The sequence below is a fragment of the Oryctolagus cuniculus genome, chromosome 2, assembly GCF_964237555.1.
Source record: "Oryctolagus cuniculus chromosome 2, mOryCun1.1, whole genome shotgun sequence".
NCBI classification, from domain to species: Eukaryota; Metazoa; Chordata; class Mammalia; order Lagomorpha; family Leporidae; genus Oryctolagus; species Oryctolagus cuniculus.
This window is the reverse complement of record NC_091433.1, coordinates 34205466-34224059: the sequence shown is the minus strand read 5'-3', so window position 1 is coordinate 34224059 and position 18594 is coordinate 34205466. Positions and strand designations below refer to the sequence as shown.

General features: G+C 50.1%; 1 protein-coding gene and 1 long non-coding RNA gene across 11 annotated transcripts in view; one reads left to right on the top strand and one right to left on the bottom strand.

Annotated features, from left to right (window-relative positions):
* Positions 1–18465, top strand: part of RBM47 (RNA binding motif protein 47) — a 206378-nt gene extending 187913 nt beyond the window's left edge. For 9 of the 10 annotated variants that reach the window (XM_051830835.2, XM_070068133.1, XM_051830860.2 and 6 more), the window contains 4 exons: positions 7040–8199; positions 8951–9157; positions 11086–11285; positions 15745–18465. In XM_051830835.2, the coding sequence (XP_051686795.2) occupies positions 7071–8199; positions 8951–9157; positions 11086–11285; positions 15745–15984 (1776 nt within the window). In that variant the 5' untranslated portion in view covers positions 7040–7070 and the 3' untranslated portion in view covers positions 15985–18465. The remainder of the gene's footprint in view (positions 1–7039; positions 8200–8950; positions 9158–11085; positions 11286–15744) is intronic. The other variant, XM_051830883.2, reaches the window with a different exon arrangement.
* Positions 17197–18594, bottom strand: part of LOC103352495 (uncharacterized) — a 43911-nt gene continuing 42513 nt past the window's right edge. The window contains exon 3 of the long non-coding RNA XR_519941.4: positions 17197–17269. This is a non-coding gene — a long non-coding RNA (uncharacterized lncRNA). The remainder of the gene's footprint in view (positions 17270–18594) is intronic.

Below are 18594 nucleotides of genomic sequence, written 5' to 3'. Positions count from 1 at the left end.
TCTGTGCTTGTTTTACCTGCCCAACTGTGCATACCTGACTTGTTTCAAGTCTATTACCTGACTTATTAAATGCTGGCAGCCTTTGGGGGAGACTAATGCATCATTAGTGTGAGGTCAGCTAAGGGCTAGGAGCCCCCCCTTGGGAGACCTGGCAGCCGTGTGGCTGGTTGGACCTTTGGCATCCAGTGTGGCAAGTCTCTCTAGGTTCTGGAAGAGCCTCTGCAGAGTGCCGTAGCCAAGGGCTGGGTGAGAAGCAGGCTTACCCCGGGATGGCTGGAGCTGCCTAACCATGGGAAAACCGCCTGCTGTCATGAATGGTGTCTGTGTGGCTCTGATACACCTGGTCTCCCCAGAACTCACCGGCTAGGACTCTCACTCTGGCTAGTTTAACCTCTTGTCTGTTTTCCTATAAACACAAGAATCCGACTTAGCGCGAGAGTCTTACTTCAAGTTCAATGCCTTAGAGTTTTTTTTTTAATTGAAGTTCAAATTCTTGTGGTAACGTTCCTTGATCACAGAGCGCCCGGGTCTGCACTGGGAGCCTTACACGTAACTTGCACTGCCTCCTCACCGTGCCCCTGTGATGAGAGGCGTGTAGGGCCCCGTGTGATGTGGAGGCTCAGCCAGCCAGGCCGCTGCTTGACCACAAGCGTTCACTGAGAACCTACTTCATCGTTCCCCGCCTCACTTTCTTGTCTTTAAGTTGGAGAGCCGCGTGTTGCCCCACATAGACACTGTGGGGACTGGCGTGAGTTCATCCACCTAAAGAACACAGCACTCTCTGGGCACGGAATGCACCTGTCACCATTTTAAAGATGGGACCACAGAGGCTTAAAGAGGTGAAACGGCTTTTCCCCAGGTTCCCCGCTGGTAAGTGGAGGAGCCAAGGTGCGGCCCAGGGCTCAGACCCTGGAGAGCCTGCATTTCTTCAGCGTACAGGGAAGCCTCCAGGAGACTGCCCAGCCCACTGAGAAACCACCACCTTACACGGACCACACGAGGAAGTCTGTGCCACCTGTCCAGATGCTTTGTTTTCTTCGCAGGCCAGGTTCAACCTTGCCTTTTCACAATTTACTTATTTACTTTCCTTGCATTTGAAAGGCAGGGAGACCAAGACCTTCTATTCACTGGTTCACTGCACAGATGCCCACAGTGACCAGTGCTGAGCCAGAAGCCCAGAACGCAATCCAGGTCACCCACGTGGGTGGCAGGAAGCCATACACTTTGAGCCACCGCCTTCCGCCTCCCAGGATGCTCATTAGCAGGAAGCTGGATCAGAAGCAGAGGACATGGGGCTTGAACCAGGCACTCCAGTGTGGGTGCAGCTTCAGCGCTGTGCCAAACGCCCACCCCAAGGTTCAGCTTTTGAAGCCTCCTTATCTCTCATGGTGTCCACACTTCCGCCCAGACCCTGGCATCTCCCATGCTCCTCAGGCACTTTCCCCAGCCGGCCACACGCCTGTGCATATTCAACCTTTCTAAAGGAAGTGTTCTGGGCTGATCTTGCGGAGCAGAGGGCTGGGGGTGGCTGGGCTTTTACCTCCGGGAACCATGGCCTTATTATACACAAGCCGACACTGTCTCTGCTTAGCGAGCGGGAGTACCGAAATGGCCTAAATCCTCAGCTAGGAGTGTCTGAAGCGTGACTCAGCAACCCGAGTTCAGCTGATTCAGAGGTAAGCTCTGTAAGAACAGTGTCTCCGGTGCCTAGCACCATACCTGACACGTGGCAGCACTCCGCAAGTGCCTGCTGGATGAATGGATACATGAAGAACAATCCTCGCTGTCTCTGGAAATCCCAAGAATGACCGTCCACTTGTACGTGCTAGGAGCTGAGCCAGCCACATCCGCTGATCCAGGTCTCCTGCAGCTGGCCAAGGGAGTTAGGCTTAGGAGGCGTGGGAACACAGCTCGAGAACAGTGTCTCAGATGTGTTAGAACTTAGAAACTGATCTTAAAGCAGTCACTGCTGAGCACAGGAACCCGAGGGGAGAGTGACTGACGCTAAGCAAGCTCAGTCTGTTACTGAGCCTCGTGGAGCCCTGCACATCTAGACCAGGGCCAGAGGAGGAATATTTTAGGTTTCCTGGGCCGTACTGTCTCTGTCTCAACTGTCAGTTCTGCCATTGCAGTACAGTGGCAGCCATGGATAATTTTTTTTTTAAATTTTATGATTGTGTTCCAATAAAACTTTATTTATAAAACAAACAGTTGGCAGACCATATATGCTCCATGCTGTAGTCTAAATCCTGCAGAATTGTAGTAAGTTCAGCATTCCATTGCATGTCTAAGAGAAGGGTCCTATTAGCTGTAGAGTTGCTTTTCTCAAGGCATGAAGTAAATCGTTTGTCTTTTGATGCCTTTGGTCTCAAGAATGCACTGAGCAGGGGCTGGTGTTTAGCATAGCACCTGCATCCCTGGTCAGAGTGCCTGGTCCACGTCCCAGCTCTCCTTCCTGTTCCAGCTTCCAGCTAGTGTGCACCCTGGGAGGCAGCAGATGATGGCTCAAGTATATGCCACCCATATGAGACAGCCAGATTGAGTTTTAGCTCCTGGCTTCAGCCTGGCCCAGCCCTCGCTGTTGTGGGCATTTGGGGAATGAACGACCAGATGGAAGTGCTTTCTTGGGTGCAAGTTTCTCTCTCTCTCTTTCTCTCCCTCTCACTTCTCTCACTCTCACTCTCACTCTGTGTGTGTGTGTGTGTGTGTGTGTGTGGTTCTGCCTTTCAAATTTTTAAAAAAGATGTATTCATTTATTTGGAAGGTAGAGTTACAGAGAGGGAGGGAGAGAGAAAAAGCCAGAGGGATATCCACTGGTTCACTCCCCAAATGGCCACAACAGCTGGAGGTGGACCGATCCAAAGCCAGGAGCCAGGAGCTTCTTCCTGGTCTCCCAAGTGGGTACAGCAGCCCAAGCACTTGGGCCATCTTCTACTGTTTTCCCAGGCCACAGCAGAGAGCTGGATCAGAAGAGGAGCAGCCAGGACATGAACTGGCACCCATATGGGATGCCGCTGCCTTTCAAATTTAAAAAATAAATTTTTAAACATTTATTGAGCAGCACACTGTGTGACTGATTCACTTAACTGTGGTGTATTGGACATGGTGATAAGGAGAATAGAGGTTATAGATCATACAATCTCTTCAACGTGTTAAAGTGACTATACCATTTTCTAAAAGCTTCTAATGAAATCCCAATTTCATTGACTCTTGTTTTTGTCCTTTTTGTGTCTCTAAGCCTTCCTTCCCCCCGTTCCCCAGATGTCTTGGGCAGTAAACACACATAACTAAACGTGCCGTGTTAAACTGGTTGGTCAGCGACACGATGGCCAGTCACACTGCTGTGCAGAGGTCACCAGCGGCCCTTTCCAGAACTCTCTATCATCCCTGCCTTAAACCCACTCCTGTTACACAGTAATTCTCCCCTCCCCCGCCCCTCGGCCTCCCGTCCCCACTGTGCTACTTTCTATGACTCTAACGACTCCAGGTACCTCACCTGGGCAGAACCCTAGGGCTTTCGTCCTTTTGTGTCTGGCTTGTTTCACTTAGCATAATGTCTTCAGGATTCTTCCATGTTGTAGCACCTGTCAGAGCCTCCTTGAAGGCTGGGTCATGGTTTGTGGCATGTGTCTCCTGCATCTTGTTTATCCACTCAGTGAGGGACGTGTGTGGTGGTTGCTCCTTTTGGCAATGGTGAGTTATGTTGCTGAAACATTGGTGTATAGATACTTTGCTTTTCATTACTTTGTGTATATACCCAGAAGTGGAATTGCTGAATCACATGGTAACTCTATGCTTAATTTTTTGAGGAACTATCTTACAGTTTTCCACAGTGGTAGCATCATTTTACAGCTCCCTTTCCCCCACATTGCCTGGGGTCTCAATTTCTCCACTTCCTCACCAACAGGTATTCACTATTTGATAGCAGCCATCCTAGTGGGTAAGAACTGGTAGCTCATGATGGTTATCACTGGTTTCTTATGCAATTGTAGCTGGTAGAAAAGAGCAGTCATTTGGTAATGACGTTCATCAGTGATGCAGTTTCCTGTTACAAAGTGCATGGTGCACGTCTGTGTGAGTGAGTGTGTGCTTCTGCTCCTCCCGGCTCCAGATTATGTGAGGTGCCTCCAAAGACAGGTTCAGAATACCATGAATGATATTCCCAGCCCAACCCATGGCATTGGGCATACAGAAAAAGCTTTGAAAGAGTATCGCGAGCTCAGAGTCGATGAACGTGAAGTGTACTGTAATGTCTCACGGTTTCCGAAACTGGGATACAAATCTCAATGCTGATCCTATGGAGGCCACAGAGGAGAAGGACACAGGGTCCAGATGGTGAAAGCACAGGGAGAAAGAGCTGTCCTGGCTCAGAGATGGAGGAAATTAGCTGTGACTACACTGGAATTTCTAGAGACAATTATGTTACACTAGCAGATTGCAGGGTAACTTTTCATTAAATTATTCAGACTGGGGTGTGTGTGTGTGTGTGTGTGTGTGTAAAATAGTAGTTCGTTACTGTTTTTTAGGATTGATTTATTTGAAAGGCAGAAAGAGTGAGGAAAAGAGAGATCTTCCGTCAGCTGGCTCACTCCCGAAATGGCTGCAATGGCCAGGGCTGGGCCAGACCGAAGCCAGGAGTCCGGAACTCTATCCGGGTCTCCCATGTGGTGGCAGAGATCCTAGTACTTGGGCCATCTGCTGCTGCTGTCCTGGGAGCTTTAGCCGGGAGCTGGATCAGAAGTGGAGCAGCTGGGACTTGAACCGGCGCCCATTTGGGATGCCGGCATTGCAGGCTCTGGCTTAACCTGCTGCACCACAATGCCAGCCCCAAATAGTAGTTCCAAAGTACAATTAGGAAAGCAGGCAGTCCCACTTCCCAGAAGAGCAGTAAATTCTATTCCTTTGAACTTCAGTTAATGTTTTATGTAGGACACAGTTAAATCTTGAATTGTCCCATATACTCTTAATATATGCGCTGGCATTTCCTTCCCAGGTCACAGATTATAAATACATGTGTGCTTTTACAAACAGTCCCTTTAAGATCTACAGCCTTATCTTCCGCGTGGACGGAGGGAAGGGTCTTCATTTTCATATGTGATAGTGAGATTCTCTTTCAACATGGAACTACCGTATCCTTTTCATATGCATACTAGAAAAAACCTTTATGACACTGGGATGTTGTCAAACCAGCCTTCAAGCACTCAAAGAACAGACTAAAAGAGTAGAAGCCACATCCAACAAATGTTTGTAAAGAACTGAGAACGCGTCTCAAAAAATTACTCAGAAATTGAGTTGGTTTGAAAGTTTACCTGGGAGTCTGGATGCAAGTTAATCACTGACATTTCTTCAGCATTTACCATGTTCTAGGCACAGTTCAAAGTGCTTTGCAGGTGCTTGTGTCAACTCACTTTTTTTTTAAAAAAAGATTTATTTGAAAAGGTTACGGGGTGGGGGTGGGGGAGTTCTACCATCCAATGGTTCACTCCCCAGATGGCCACAACGGCCGGAGCTGTGCCAGTCCAAAGCCAGGAGCCAGGAGCTTCTTCCTGTATCTCCCACATGGGTGCAGGGGCCTAAGGACTTGGGCCATAGCAGAGAGCTGGACAGGAAGTGGAGCAGCCAGGTCTTGAACCAGCGCCCATATGGGATGCTGGCACTTCATGCCAGGGCGTTAATCCACTGCGCCACAGCGCCGGCCCCACTCACTCACTCTTTTAAACTGAGGTTGAGACTGTCATTAGCATTCCCATTCCACAGGTAGAGAAACTGAGGCGCAGAACAGCTCCGCATCTTCATTCAGCTCACACAAGTAGGAGGTGCTGGAGCCGGGCTGCACACAATACTGTTGCACACAATTCCTGGCGCTACATCTTTAAAACTGAATGATGTTCCTGGTCCTAATTAGTGATGCAACCTTAGGCAGCCTGAATGTGCTGTGGTGAGAAGGAGGTTAAGGACGCAGAGGAAGGCGTGTGGAGGTTGCTTCCTGAGTCCCCCAGCTTGAATTGAATCTGGTGCTTTGTGGGCTGATTCCCCATCCATGAATGGTTCCTACTAACAGTTTTCCTGAATGACATTAGAAAAATCGACTAGCTTTTTTTTTTTTTTTTTTTTTTTTTTAAGATTTATTTATTTGAAAGGCAGAGTTACAGAGAGGTAAAGGTAGAAAGAGAGGTCTTTCATCCACTGGTTCACTCCCCAGACGGCCTCAATGGCCAGAGCTGTGTGATGCGAAGCCGGGAGCCAGGAAATTCTTTCAAGTCTCCCATGTGGGTGCAAGGGCCCAAGGACTTGGGTCATATTCCGGTACTTTTCTAGGCCATAGCAGAGAGCTGGATCAAAAGAAGAGCATCCATACGGGATGCCAGCACTGCAGACGGTGGCTTTACCCGCCACAGCGCCGGCCCCTAATGTGCTAGCTTTGACTATACTTTCTAGACCTGGCAATGTAAATGGACATTCTGTGTCGTCCAGTGCATAGTTCTGAACCTAAAACAGCATTTCCTCCAAGTTTTAACAGTTAAAAGCCTTCCTTGTAAATGCTCTGCTCTGTTTCCATTCCCACAATGAAAAGACCACCTTAAAAAAATGGCTGTGTTCCCCAAAATGATGCAATGAGGCTTGAAAGATGCTCTTACTAAAGGTGACCAATTTGAGTCGGGAGTGCAGGAATGAAGCTACAGACGCAGCCGTTGCTGCAGGGACGTGAGGTTTCCCCAGCAATGACTGCAGGTTCTCGCAATGTCAAAGCCGGTGGGTGCTGCGTAAAGCGGAAGTACCTGCTCAGTCCACTTTTTTTTTTCCCCTCAAGTCACTTCTGGTTTTTCCTGCAAAACAACTTGGCTATTTTAGGCTGTTTTGGGGCTGCTGCACTTGCAGAACGGCCTCCATCTTATTCTCACTTAGCTTTGCCATGGTGCCGTCCTGAACGTGCCAAAAAGTCTTTGTGATCCTGCAAAAAAAAAAAAAAAAAAAAAAAAAAAAAGGCGAAGGCACAGGTTCCGACCCCACTCACTCGTGCCCCCTTCTGCCTCCCCAGGTTCCTACCAGCCGTGGATGCCTTTGCCATTATGACCGCAGAGGATTCCACCGCAGCCATGAGCAGTGACCCCGGTGCTGCCGTGGCCTCGGTCAAGGTGCCCGAGGGCGTGGCAGGCGCGCCCAATGAGGCAGCGCTGCTGGCGCTGCTGGAGCGCACGGGCTACAGCATGGCGCAGGAGAACGGGCAGCGCAAGTACGGCGGCCCCCCGCCCGGCTGGGACGGGCCGCACCCGCAGCGCGGCTGCGAGGTCTTCGTGGGCAAGATCCCGCGCGACGTGTACGAGGACGAGCTGGTGCCCGTGTTCGAGGCGGTGGGCCGCATCTACGAGCTGCGCCTCATGATGGACTTCGACGGCAAGAACCGCGGCTACGCCTTCGTCATGTACTGCCACAAGCACGAGGCCAAGCGCGCCGTGCGTGAACTCAACAACTACGAGATCCGCCCGGGCCGCCTGCTCGGCGTGTGCTGCAGCGTGGACAACTGCCGCCTCTTCATCGGCGGCATCCCCAAGATGAAGAAGCGCGAGGAGATCCTGGAGGAGATCGCCAAGGTCACCGAGGGCGTGCTCGACGTCATCGTCTACGCCAGCGCGGCCGACAAGATGAAGAACCGCGGCTTCGCCTTTGTCGAGTACGAGAGCCACCGCGCGGCCGCCATGGCGCGCCGCAAGCTCATGCCCGGCCGCATCCAGCTGTGGGGCCACCAGATCGCCGTGGACTGGGCCGAGCCCGAGATCGACGTGGACGAGGACGTGATGGAGACCGTGAAGATCCTCTACGTGCGCAACCTCATGATCGAGACCACCGAGGACACCATCAAGAAGAGCTTCGGCCAGTTCAACCCGGGCTGCGTGGAGCGCGTCAAGAAGATCCGCGACTACGCCTTCGTGCACTTCGCCAGCCGCGAGGACGCCGTGCGCGCCATGAACAGCCTCAACGGCACCGAGCTCGAAGGCTCGTGCCTGGAGGTCACGCTGGCCAAGCCCGTGGACAAGGAGCAGTACTCGCGCTACCAGAAGGCGGCCAAGGGCGGCGCAGTGGCCGAGGCGGCTGCGCAGCCGCCCAGCTACGTGTACTCGTGCGACCCCTACACGCTGGCCTACTACGGCTACCCCTACAATGCGCTCATCGGGCCCAACAGGGACTACTTCGTGAAAGGTTAGTCGGGCCTCTTCCCTTCCCCTTGGGGTGGGGCGGGCCCCCGCCGGAACCCCAACCCCTGCGCTTGGCTTTCCAATCCGGGCTCTGCTATTTGCTAATACTCACGCAGTACCCCTCTGTAGCCTGGAAAGAAATGCAGCATTCGGGACCGAGCGGTAAAATCCAGGTGGGAATAGTGGGGGTAGAATGCAAGCCGCTACATTCTGCTTTTCCAGGGATCACCCTAAAGAGGGCAGGGACTCCTGGTATTTAAATGAAAAATCTACTTGTGGAATTTTTTAGGATGTCGGCAGGGACCAATTCCCCCCCCCCCCCCGCCCCCCAGCAATCATTTATTAAGATTTACTGGAACCAGGCATCACCTGGCAAAGGTCTGTGTGGGCCCTGCTGTCAGGTTAGCTGGGTCTGAGACTTGAGTCCTTGACCTCCCCAGGCCTGTTGTTTGAGGCGTACGCTAAGGACAGTGGGCTGGCAGATCCCTTTCCAGACCTGCCTCGTTCTTACTCTGGGAGGGTTTTTCTGAAGGTCCCTAGGAGCTCACCTTGCAGGGTGGTCCCGGACTAAGCAGGCTTAAGTCGGGGTGCAGATTCCTGCCCAAGGAGCCTGCTAGGAGCGTCTTGACCCAGCCCACTAAAGAGCAACTTGCACTCGGGGCTCACGACTGCACGCCTTGAGCCCCGTGTGCACGTCGTCTGCTCCTGTGCTGTCGCCACTGGCTGCTCATCATGTTTTGTGTTGTTACTATAAGCAGGCAGCATAAGAGGCCGAGGGCGAGGCGCAGCCGGCAACAGGACCCCAGGGCCCAGGGGTTCCTACCTCGGGGGATACTCTGCTGGCCGTGGGATATATAGCCGCTACCACGAAGGGAAAGGAAAGCAGCAAGAAAAAGGATATGAACTTGTGCCCAATTTGGAAATCTCTGCCGTCAATCCGGTTGCCATTAAACCGGGTACAGGTCAGTATACCCGGGGAGGACACCTCCTCCTGCCAAACCCCCACCCTGTCTTTGAAGGGAGCGCTCGTCCTGTCAGTACCGCGATGGCTCTTCTCACGGGCGACCAGGGACCAGGCAAGAGGGAGGTTGCTGTCGGTGCCTTCTCATCTGGAACGAAAGGGGGTGGTTTCGCTCTGAGCGTGTAGGAAGGTTTTTCGGAAGGCAGTCACTGGTTGGTAGTTTTGCCCTCGAGCTGTGGCCAAGTGCACAGAGTTCGGGGTGGGAGCAGGGGAGAGAATATGAAGTTCTCTGTATCTTCTGTCAACTAAGACCTGGCTTCTCCTTACTTAAGCCAATTTCTGCCCCAGCTGTCAGAAGCCAAGGGGCCATGGCCAGCTTTGAGAGTTGTTGGGAAGGATAGAAAAATCCCCCTTGAAGAGCAAGTAGCATCCTGGCCCCTTGCCGAGGTCTGAGCCAGCAGGAACACCCGGTGACCAGGCAGGGGGACCCCCTTACAGCTGCTCACTGCCTTCTCTCATGGGCTCGGTAGGTGGGGGTTAGGGACACTCAGTTCATTCAAGCCGAGGACCTTGAAGTTTGCTTTCACCCCCAGGCTCCCAAACCAGTTGCCCATGTTGTGAGTGCCCTTGGGTCTCCCAATGTAATTGTAACAAGAAGCTTTAATTCTGTTGTGTGAGTGCAGCTCAAACTCGTTGCCAGCACAAACAAGCATCCCAACTGGGAGAATTCAGTCTGTGGGCAATTGAAATGGTCCTCTGCCCACCCCCAAACATGATTTACTTGAAAGGCACAGTGACAGGGAGAGCGAGCTTCCTCCTTCCGGTTCACTCCCCAAATGCCTGCGATGCTGGGGCTAGGCCAGCCTGAAGCCAGGAGCCAGGACCCCCAAGGACTTGGACCATCATCCACTGCTTTCCCCCAGCACATCAGCAGGGAGCTGGGATTCAAACCAGCACTCTGGCAGGGGATGCCTGCGTCACAAACACTGGCTTAACCCCCTGTGCCACAGTGCCCACCCCTGGTTAAAATTTTAAATGTTTTATTGAATGGCTGTGCCATTGATTATCTTGTAGTTCTTTGTCTCTTTGGTCATGTCAACCTCTGTTGGAATATAGTCCTGGTAGGAGAAACAACATACGTGAAAAGATTCTTTATGCATTCATCTCATTCTTGCATATCCTTTCAACACACACAACATGTACGTACACAAATCCCCCGACTGAGGGCTGGGGTCTTTTCCTTTTATTCTCTCCTGATTGTATACTGACATTCAGTAAGTGCTGTTTGAATCTCTGGTTGAAATCAGTCCTGAATTTCACTTACAGAAATTCTTTGAATTGGCCGTTTCTACCAAAAAAATGCCCAGTCCATCCATTGTATGATTTACTATTGAGTGTATGTTAGAAAATAGAGAATTTTCCATTCTTCCTAAGTTCATTTTTCCCCTTGCGTCAGTGGTGTTACAATCTGAAGTTCAGGGTGGGGAGGCTGTGCACAGGTCTCAGTTCTGGGACTGAAGCCCTCAGGAGCACCTGTCAGAGTGGATAGGGCAGTGGTGAGCCATGGACGAGCAGAGGCCCTGTCCCATGAGGTGGGCCTCTAGCCGCAGATCTTCCGTCCTATGCTGAGCCGCTTTCCTCAGGGTCAGGAAGCCCTTTCTCGCTTGCCAAGAGTAAGAGGCAAAATGAGACTTTCTGTAGAAGTAGTCAAATCCTGGTACAAAAGGCAAACTGTAACTTTGCGTGCAGGTCCTGTAACTGCGCGCTCCATTCCCAGGTGGTTCCTTTGGAAGCACAAGCAGAGGGAATTCCCCCTTGGCTTGTTCCCGAAGGCCCGCGACTGCCACCCAGGGCTTGTAAAAATCTTGCAGGGCAGGCGACACAGCCTCCTCGCTAACTGACCTGTTTTCCCTCTTGCTCCTTTTGCAGTGGCCATCCCTGCCATTGGGGCCCAGTATTCCATGTTTCAGGCAGCTCCGGCCCCTAAAATGATTGAAGATGGCAAAATCCACACCATGGAGCACATGATCAGCCCCATTGCTGTGCAACCAGACCCGGCCAGTGCTGCCGCCGCTGCCGCCGCCGCCGCTGCCGTCATTCCTGCCGTGTCAACGCCGCCACCTTTCCAGGTAGAGTTCTTGCTGCAGGCAGTCGGCGCCGTGTGTGTGCGCGTGCGTGTGTGTGTGTGTGTGTATGTATGTGTGTGTGTGTGGCCTTTCTGGAGTGCACTCCTCAGTACTCAGCACTCAAAGTTTACCGTGTGCTTAACTCTGTTAGTATTGGATTGGGTGACATGAATGATTTTTTAGTATGAATCCTAAGGGAAAAGAAAAATTATAAGAATTGTACTGCTTCAAGGTCAGTGTTGTGGCCCGCTGGTTAAGCCACCCCTGCTTGCGAGGCCCACATCCCGTACCAGAGTGTTGGTTTGAGTCCCGGCCGCTCCACTTCTGATACTTAACGTGCCCAGGAAGGTAGCACAACATGGCCCAGGTGCTTGGGCCCCTGCCACTCTAGGTGGGAGTGTTCCCAGCTCCTGGCTGAAGCCAGGAGTTGTGACTGTTCAGAGAGTGGCCCAGCAGATAGAAGATTTCTTTCTCTTTTGAGTTTCAAGTCAGTAAGTCCTTTTTTTAAAAAAAAAAAAAAAAAAGGTACTGCCCCAATATTACCGTTTTATGCATACGATTCCCCACCCCCCACCCCCCACAATGTCCGATTACGTAGACTTTTGTTTCAATGGCACTGGAACAGTTACAGCTCGTGTTGGTGAGGAACTGACAGCAAGTCCAGGGAGGGGGTTCACCTTTCCCCTGCCAGACTGCAGCTCGGTGAGGATTACTGCAAGACGTTCACCCCACACATACAGGAGTCTGCGCCCTTTGTGTCTGGGGAGGGAGACGCTCTCCAGAGGTAGAGATGAAGCTTTTTCTTTTTTTTTTGGACAGGCAGAGTGGACAGTGAGAGAGAGAGACAGAGAGAAAGGTCTTCCTTTTCCGTTGGTTCACCCCCCCAATGGCCGCTGCAGCCGGTGCACCATGCTGGTGCCAGGTGCTTCCTCCTGGTCTCCCATGCAGGTGCAGGGCCCAAGCACTTGGGCCATCCTCCACTGCACTCCTGGACCACAGCAGAGAGCTGGACTGGGAGAGGAGTGACCAGGACAGAATCCGGCGCCCCGACCGGGACTAGAACCCGGGGTGCCGGTGCCGCAGGCGGAGGATGAGCCTAGTGAGCCGCGGCGCCGGCCGAGATGAAGTTTTACGGAAGCTGCCCCCGGTGCTCTCCTCCAGCGCTATCCCTCCTATTTCCAAACTCTTCTTCCTACCCCCCTTGCTCAGGAAGTCCTTATGTACGGTTCCTCCTGGAGAATCTTCCCAGCCCGGCCTCCCGCACTCCCGTTCCTGCCTTATCCCTTGGCATGTGGCTGTCACTGTGTTCTATCTCCGCAGCTGAACTGAGACTGGTCCAGCCCCAGAGGTGTGTCTTAGGTGTCTTTCCTCAGTGCATAGCGCATAGGGAGCGTACCACAGCCCCTTACCACCAGTCACAAATACTCGGGCCCAGATGGATTAAGAAGTCACAAGGCACACATTTGGAAAACTAAGATTCTTAGACTTAACGCTCTGAAAATTCCCATTTGGTCAAACTGGCCTGGGCTTCTAGAGGTGGTATTTTTTACCAGTTCCTCAGTGATTGAGAAACAGAGCCAGGCTGATGAACCACACTGAGGTGCTGTTTATGTGGCTACTCTGCACGCCACTCTTGGCTGCATTGTTTCAGAAAAAAAACCAGTTGAATTTGCCATAGACTACCATCTACTGGTTCACCCCTCAAATGCTCCCAACAGCCAGGGCTAGGCAAGGCCAAAGTCATGTGTCTGGAACTTGATCCACATCCTGCATGTCAGTGGCAGGAACCCAAGTTCTCTACCTCCTTGGGTGCACAAGAGCAGGAAGCTGGATCAGAAGTGGAGTAGCTGGGACTCAAACCAGGCACTTGGATATGGGATGCAGGAGACTAAAAGCAGCAGTTTAACCACTGAGCCCAATACCTGCGCCTTGAATATTCTCTAACACAGGATTTCCTAAAGTTAAAGAAATAGGCTCTAAGTGATTCAGACTATACAATGAGAAGTACATGTGGTTAATATTGGGAACTGTCTGTCTCTCTCTATATATGAGACACACACAGACAAACACACACACAAATAACTTAGTAGAATGGGTAATAACTTGGCATACATCTTTATTGACATTTAGTGATTGCACATCTCTATAGGGTGCACTGACAGTACAGTGTGTACTAACTGGACCGAGGTCACTGGCATTCCATCACTTCACACATTCAGAGTATTGCCAATCCTGGCGCCCAGCTCTAGGAAGCTACAGACCATCAGAAGTGATTCCTGTCCACCTGTAGCAGGTTATAATTTCCTGTTCCTCTCTACTGAGAAACTCATGAGCATTTTCTCTTTGATGTGTTGTCTGAGTTCTGCTCAGGTTCAACTTCTGGGCCCTTGATTCCAGCCTTTTCCTGCCCCACATTGGTCTGCACTGGATGTGGTCATTAGAGACCTTATTCGTAGTTGTTGTGGCTTATGAATTAGCTCAAAATGGAGCTGTTCTCAGTTGACTCCCACATAGATTTTTTTTCCTCCTCTGCAGAATGCCTGGAGCTACTTTGCGACCTGGGAATGGCTTCTTAGGGGTGTGGGGCCCTGGCTGCTCTTGGTCTCGCTCACATCTGGCACTCTGGGTGCTCGTCTGAGTTCTTTCACCGGGGTTCTGTCTGCTAAGCCCTCCACCTCCGAATTTCTCTGCCAAATTATAGCAGGGGAGGAAGGAGCATTTTAAGTACCACTGACTGACAAAAGAACCCTTTCCTACGGGGGAGCCACACCGGCAACTGCTGTCCCCCCATGGCTGTAGGCAGTCATCCTCCCCTGCCTGGGAGCTGCCCAGGAGTGTTCCTATGTAGCCATTTTATACCCAGACCGTCACGTCACCTTTCTTGAAGTGTTCTCTGTCTTCGCAGCTCGTGGTAATCGCAGAGCAGGGAGGGCCTTTCTACTCCCCTATCCCTGACACCCCCATGCGGTGCTTGCCGATGACCATGTACCTGACTGCAACTCGGGGTTCCTAGTGAGTGGGTCTTGCCATAGAGCTGAGTCACTGCCTAGGGCCAGGCACAAGGTAGAGGCTCAGAAAGGATGCAGTGTTGCCTGATTGGTTCTTGGTTTTCCCTCAAGGGTTGTTACACATCGCCTGCACACAGCTGTGGGCAGTCATTCACTCACCCCTGCGATCCTGGGCGCTTGTTCCTGGCACTGTTTTGAGGACACAGTGGTAAAGGTGTTTTTCTCTATTCGGTGTTTATGACCGCTAAGGTCATGTGTCCAGGTTAAGTCAACTCTCTGGTACACCTGAAACTCCTGGCACACTGCTGCCTTGTGCTTGAGCCAGTTCACGTTTACATGTGAGTCGGCATCAGAGGGAGCTGGTGAACCCAGTAGAGGAGCCCGTGGGACAGTGTCACTCAAGGTCCTCCCCACGACTTCCTTCTTTGGTGCACTCGATTCCTTGGCTCCTGCGCTGAACCATTCTTCCCAGCTGCTCTCCCTGTTGCAGAGGGTCATGGGATACTCCTGGGATCGGACTGTGGGAAGTGAGATAATGTAGGGCTAAAGGCATGAGCTGCAGAGGCATCTGCTCCATTGCTTAAAAGCCCCGTCACTTAACACACCCGTACCCCTCCACACAGTCAAGCACCGGCTTAGTCGTTGTGATTGATGACTGAGTGATGTGGCTCATTTCCTGTATCCTGAATTGTTTGAAGATGCAGGAAGTTTAGCCCAAGCCTAGCCTTTGCTACAGGGCATCCTGGGGGACGTAATGGGCTCCAGCTAGTTTGTTAATCGAGTGTTAGAGAACTTCTTTGTCCATCTAGCTGCCTGTACTCTGGGAAACACCGAGTGCAGGCTGCCCCCAGCTACTCCTGTTTGTTCTGAAAGCATGGCACAGCACACTGTCAAGTGGACAGCAGCGAGGGGCGGGGACTTTCAGAGCCCGCGGTGGCGCTCTGTCAGCTCTCCTTCGGACCCAGCTCAGCTGCTGTCACTCCTGCCTCAGCTCCCCCAGTCAGTTGGTACCGGAGCGTCGTGGGCAGGGTGGGAGATGGTGGGAACCATGCATCACATTGACGGGGCGGTGGTGGGGATGGATCTGTCCCCCTGGAGATGGGTGTGCTGCCTTCCCTTTGCCCTGGTCCAGAGATGTAGAGTGAGCTCCCATCTACCAGTTCACTTTCCACACAGCCCGGGAGCAGGAAAGGCAACACACGTCTCCCACGTGGGGTGGCAGGGATCCAGGTACTCGAGCCACCTGCCCTGCTTCTTCCCAGGGTGGAGGCACAGGAGCAGGGCGCTAGAGCAGAGCTAGACCTTGATCCTAGGCACTGTGGTGGGATCTGGGACACGGGCTCCCTGCACCTGCTCTTTTCGTTTTTGTACCCTCAACCCTAGAAGAAGCTTCTTGAATGAGTGCTAGGTACAGCCATGTCTCAAGGAGGATTCTTCTTGTCTCCGCTCCCCAGGGTCGCCCAATAACTCCAGTCTACACCGTGGCTCCTAACGTCCAGAGAATTCCCGCGGCTGGGATCTACGGGGCCAGTTATGTTCCATTTGCTGCTCCAGCCACGGCCACCATTGCCACACTACAGAAGAACGCGGCAGCTGCGGCCGCCGTGTACGGGGGCTACGCGGGCTACATACCTCAGGCCTTCCCCGCTGCTGCTATCCAGGTCCCCATTCACGACATCTACCAGACGTACTGAGACTGGGGACGGGCGCGAAGACCGAGCACGAAGCCACCGCCCAAGGAACACTTGACTATTTATGAAGAAAGCCCGTGTTGGATTAGCACACATGTGAAACCTGAAAGTGAAGAATGTTATCAAATCGCATCTGGAAATATTTTATAGACATGAAGTTTTCATGAGTTTTTAAAGACTGTTCAATTCCGCAGGCCTGTGTTCATACATTTCTAAGAGACTCGCAAATGGTTTGTGCCTTAATACCATCTTTGAAAAATTTATATGCTGTACTACATTTGTATAGAGGTTTTTGTTTGTTGTTTTTTAAGGATATATTTTCAGTATGAAGGTTATTTTCTTAACTTCTGCACTCCAGAGATGTCTATTTTGTAGTACCTTCCATTAATATATCAACTATATATTAAAAAAAAGCACACCCAAGCAGCTAGGAAACTATTTTGAAAAATATCTTCAATATTTAAAGATGCAAACAGTAGTGCTTTAAAATCCTACAGAAAACATTATTTTAAAGGTTATACTGGAAAGTGCAATTTTAAAATGAGTCAAACCTCTGTTGTATTTCTGCTGGCATTAAGGGTTGATGGTGTGCCCACGTGTGTTCCACGATGGTTCTACTTTTGAAAAGAAATTAAACACTCAGTCTCTCCTTAAGCCAACTGTTAAAAGACTTGTCACATTTCCGAGTCCCACACTGGAGAGCTCTCGCCTGCCACCGTTACCTTGGGCTCATTTGCCACGTGCCTTGACTTCTACATGTGACCTCCACCTTCCCCCCTCCTCCCTCAACCTCCATGTTTGGCAAGTCTCAGATAACCGAATAACCCGAGAGAAAACAACTGGTGGCCTTTATACTTCTTCCTGGGTTTTTGTTGGGGTTTTTTTGTGTTCTTGTATTTTTTATTTTTTTTTTTTATTTTTGGGTTAGGCCGGTACTATCTTCTATGTGTGCTATTTTCAATAAGAGTACACGTAAGCACAAGGTTTTATAAGGCATCTTTGCATAGCTATTTAATTGTCAAGTATAAAACCTTAATTCCCTTTCTAGTGCTTTTATTTTATTCATTTTTTGAAGTATAAGTTTTTAGAGACAAGGAATGTATGTTATTGTAGACAAGACTTCCCCCCGCCCCCCACCAAGCACCCGTCAGCAGGAAGTTTTCCGTCTTGGTAGTTGCCTTATCATGTTCCATGCAAAATGTGTGTAGTTCTCAAGGGTGTTGGAAATATTATGTTTCTTGAGCAGGGATTTTCCTCCATTGCTGTGCACATCCAGGAGGAGGAAGACCTATAGGAGTTAAAAAGATAGTCTGTCATTATCTTCTAATGCTGGGTTTTAGTCCTTTTATAAGTTGCAGAAGTTCATGGTTTGTAGTTTAATGCAAAATGAAACCATTTACTTCAACGCTATTAAAAGGTCTATTATATTAGGAAGTACATGTATCGCAGTGTCTTGTGCCTCTTTAAAGGCTTCTGTTTAGCAGAGTGAATGTAAAATACAGTAAAATGTTGAGATTGTCATCTGCTTTATGAAATACATCAACTTGGGATTTTTTTCCCAAAGGCCCTATCAAGGAAGTGAGGTGTGCAATAAGGTAGTGAATACACAGTTGTGTTTTTATGTCATGTTAGAGATCATGAAATCTTTCACTGGATTTTTTTGTTTATGGCTGAATTCTTATTTGTGGATTAAAATAGGATCATGCCCTTAGCAAATATTTAGGTGTTTTTTTTTTATTAAGAGATTTCTAAATGCCTTTCCCCCTCTCATCTTGGCATGAGATGAGTTTTTATATATAAGGAATATTTATTTAACTATTCTATAAAACTATTGAGTGCCTACTAAGGCCTTTAAACATTCCTAACATTCTTAAATGACATAAAGTGATTGTGCAATGTTGTTGTTGACGTACCCAGCAAGCTGCATCCAAACTTGAATCTCCTGACAGGAGGAATCCAATACAAGGCAGTTTGGAACAGAGCCTCGCCCTTGACTGTGTGAAAGACATGGTCCCCTTCCAGGGAAGGACTGTCCCGGAGGGTCCTGGGAGGGAACCCGGCCCCAGTGTTCTTACTGTATTTTACATGTGCCTGTAAATTATTTGCAAAAAAAAGAAAAAGGCAAAAAAGTGGTATCTTAACATGGCCATTGCCAAACTACCTTCAACCCAACGGTGACGTGGCCAGTTGAGTATCAGTGAGCCTGTGTGTGTCTCGTCTGTTCCTGTTGTTTCACAACCATTTCATGCACACTACTGAGGTAAGTTTATAACTTGAAATGTGAACTTTTTTGGTTTTTTTTTTTTTAGGGTTAAGAACAAACTATATAAATGTTAAAAAAAATTTTAGAGTTCTGTTTTCAAACATTCTAGTAGTTTAGCTGTTGTCTTTAGCTGCTTTGTATCTGATGAGCTTTTTAGATCTTGTTCCATTTACAGTACATTCTTGGGATGTATGTAGTAAATAAAGCTTTCTCTAAAGCAATTTCAAGAGTTATGTTAAACTGTGTTTTCTTTATACTGTTTGCTTTCTTTCTCTTTTACAAAGTCTGGAAGACCTTGACAGAATAGGCGAGATTTATGCATACAGTATTTCCAGGTGGAGAGACTGGCA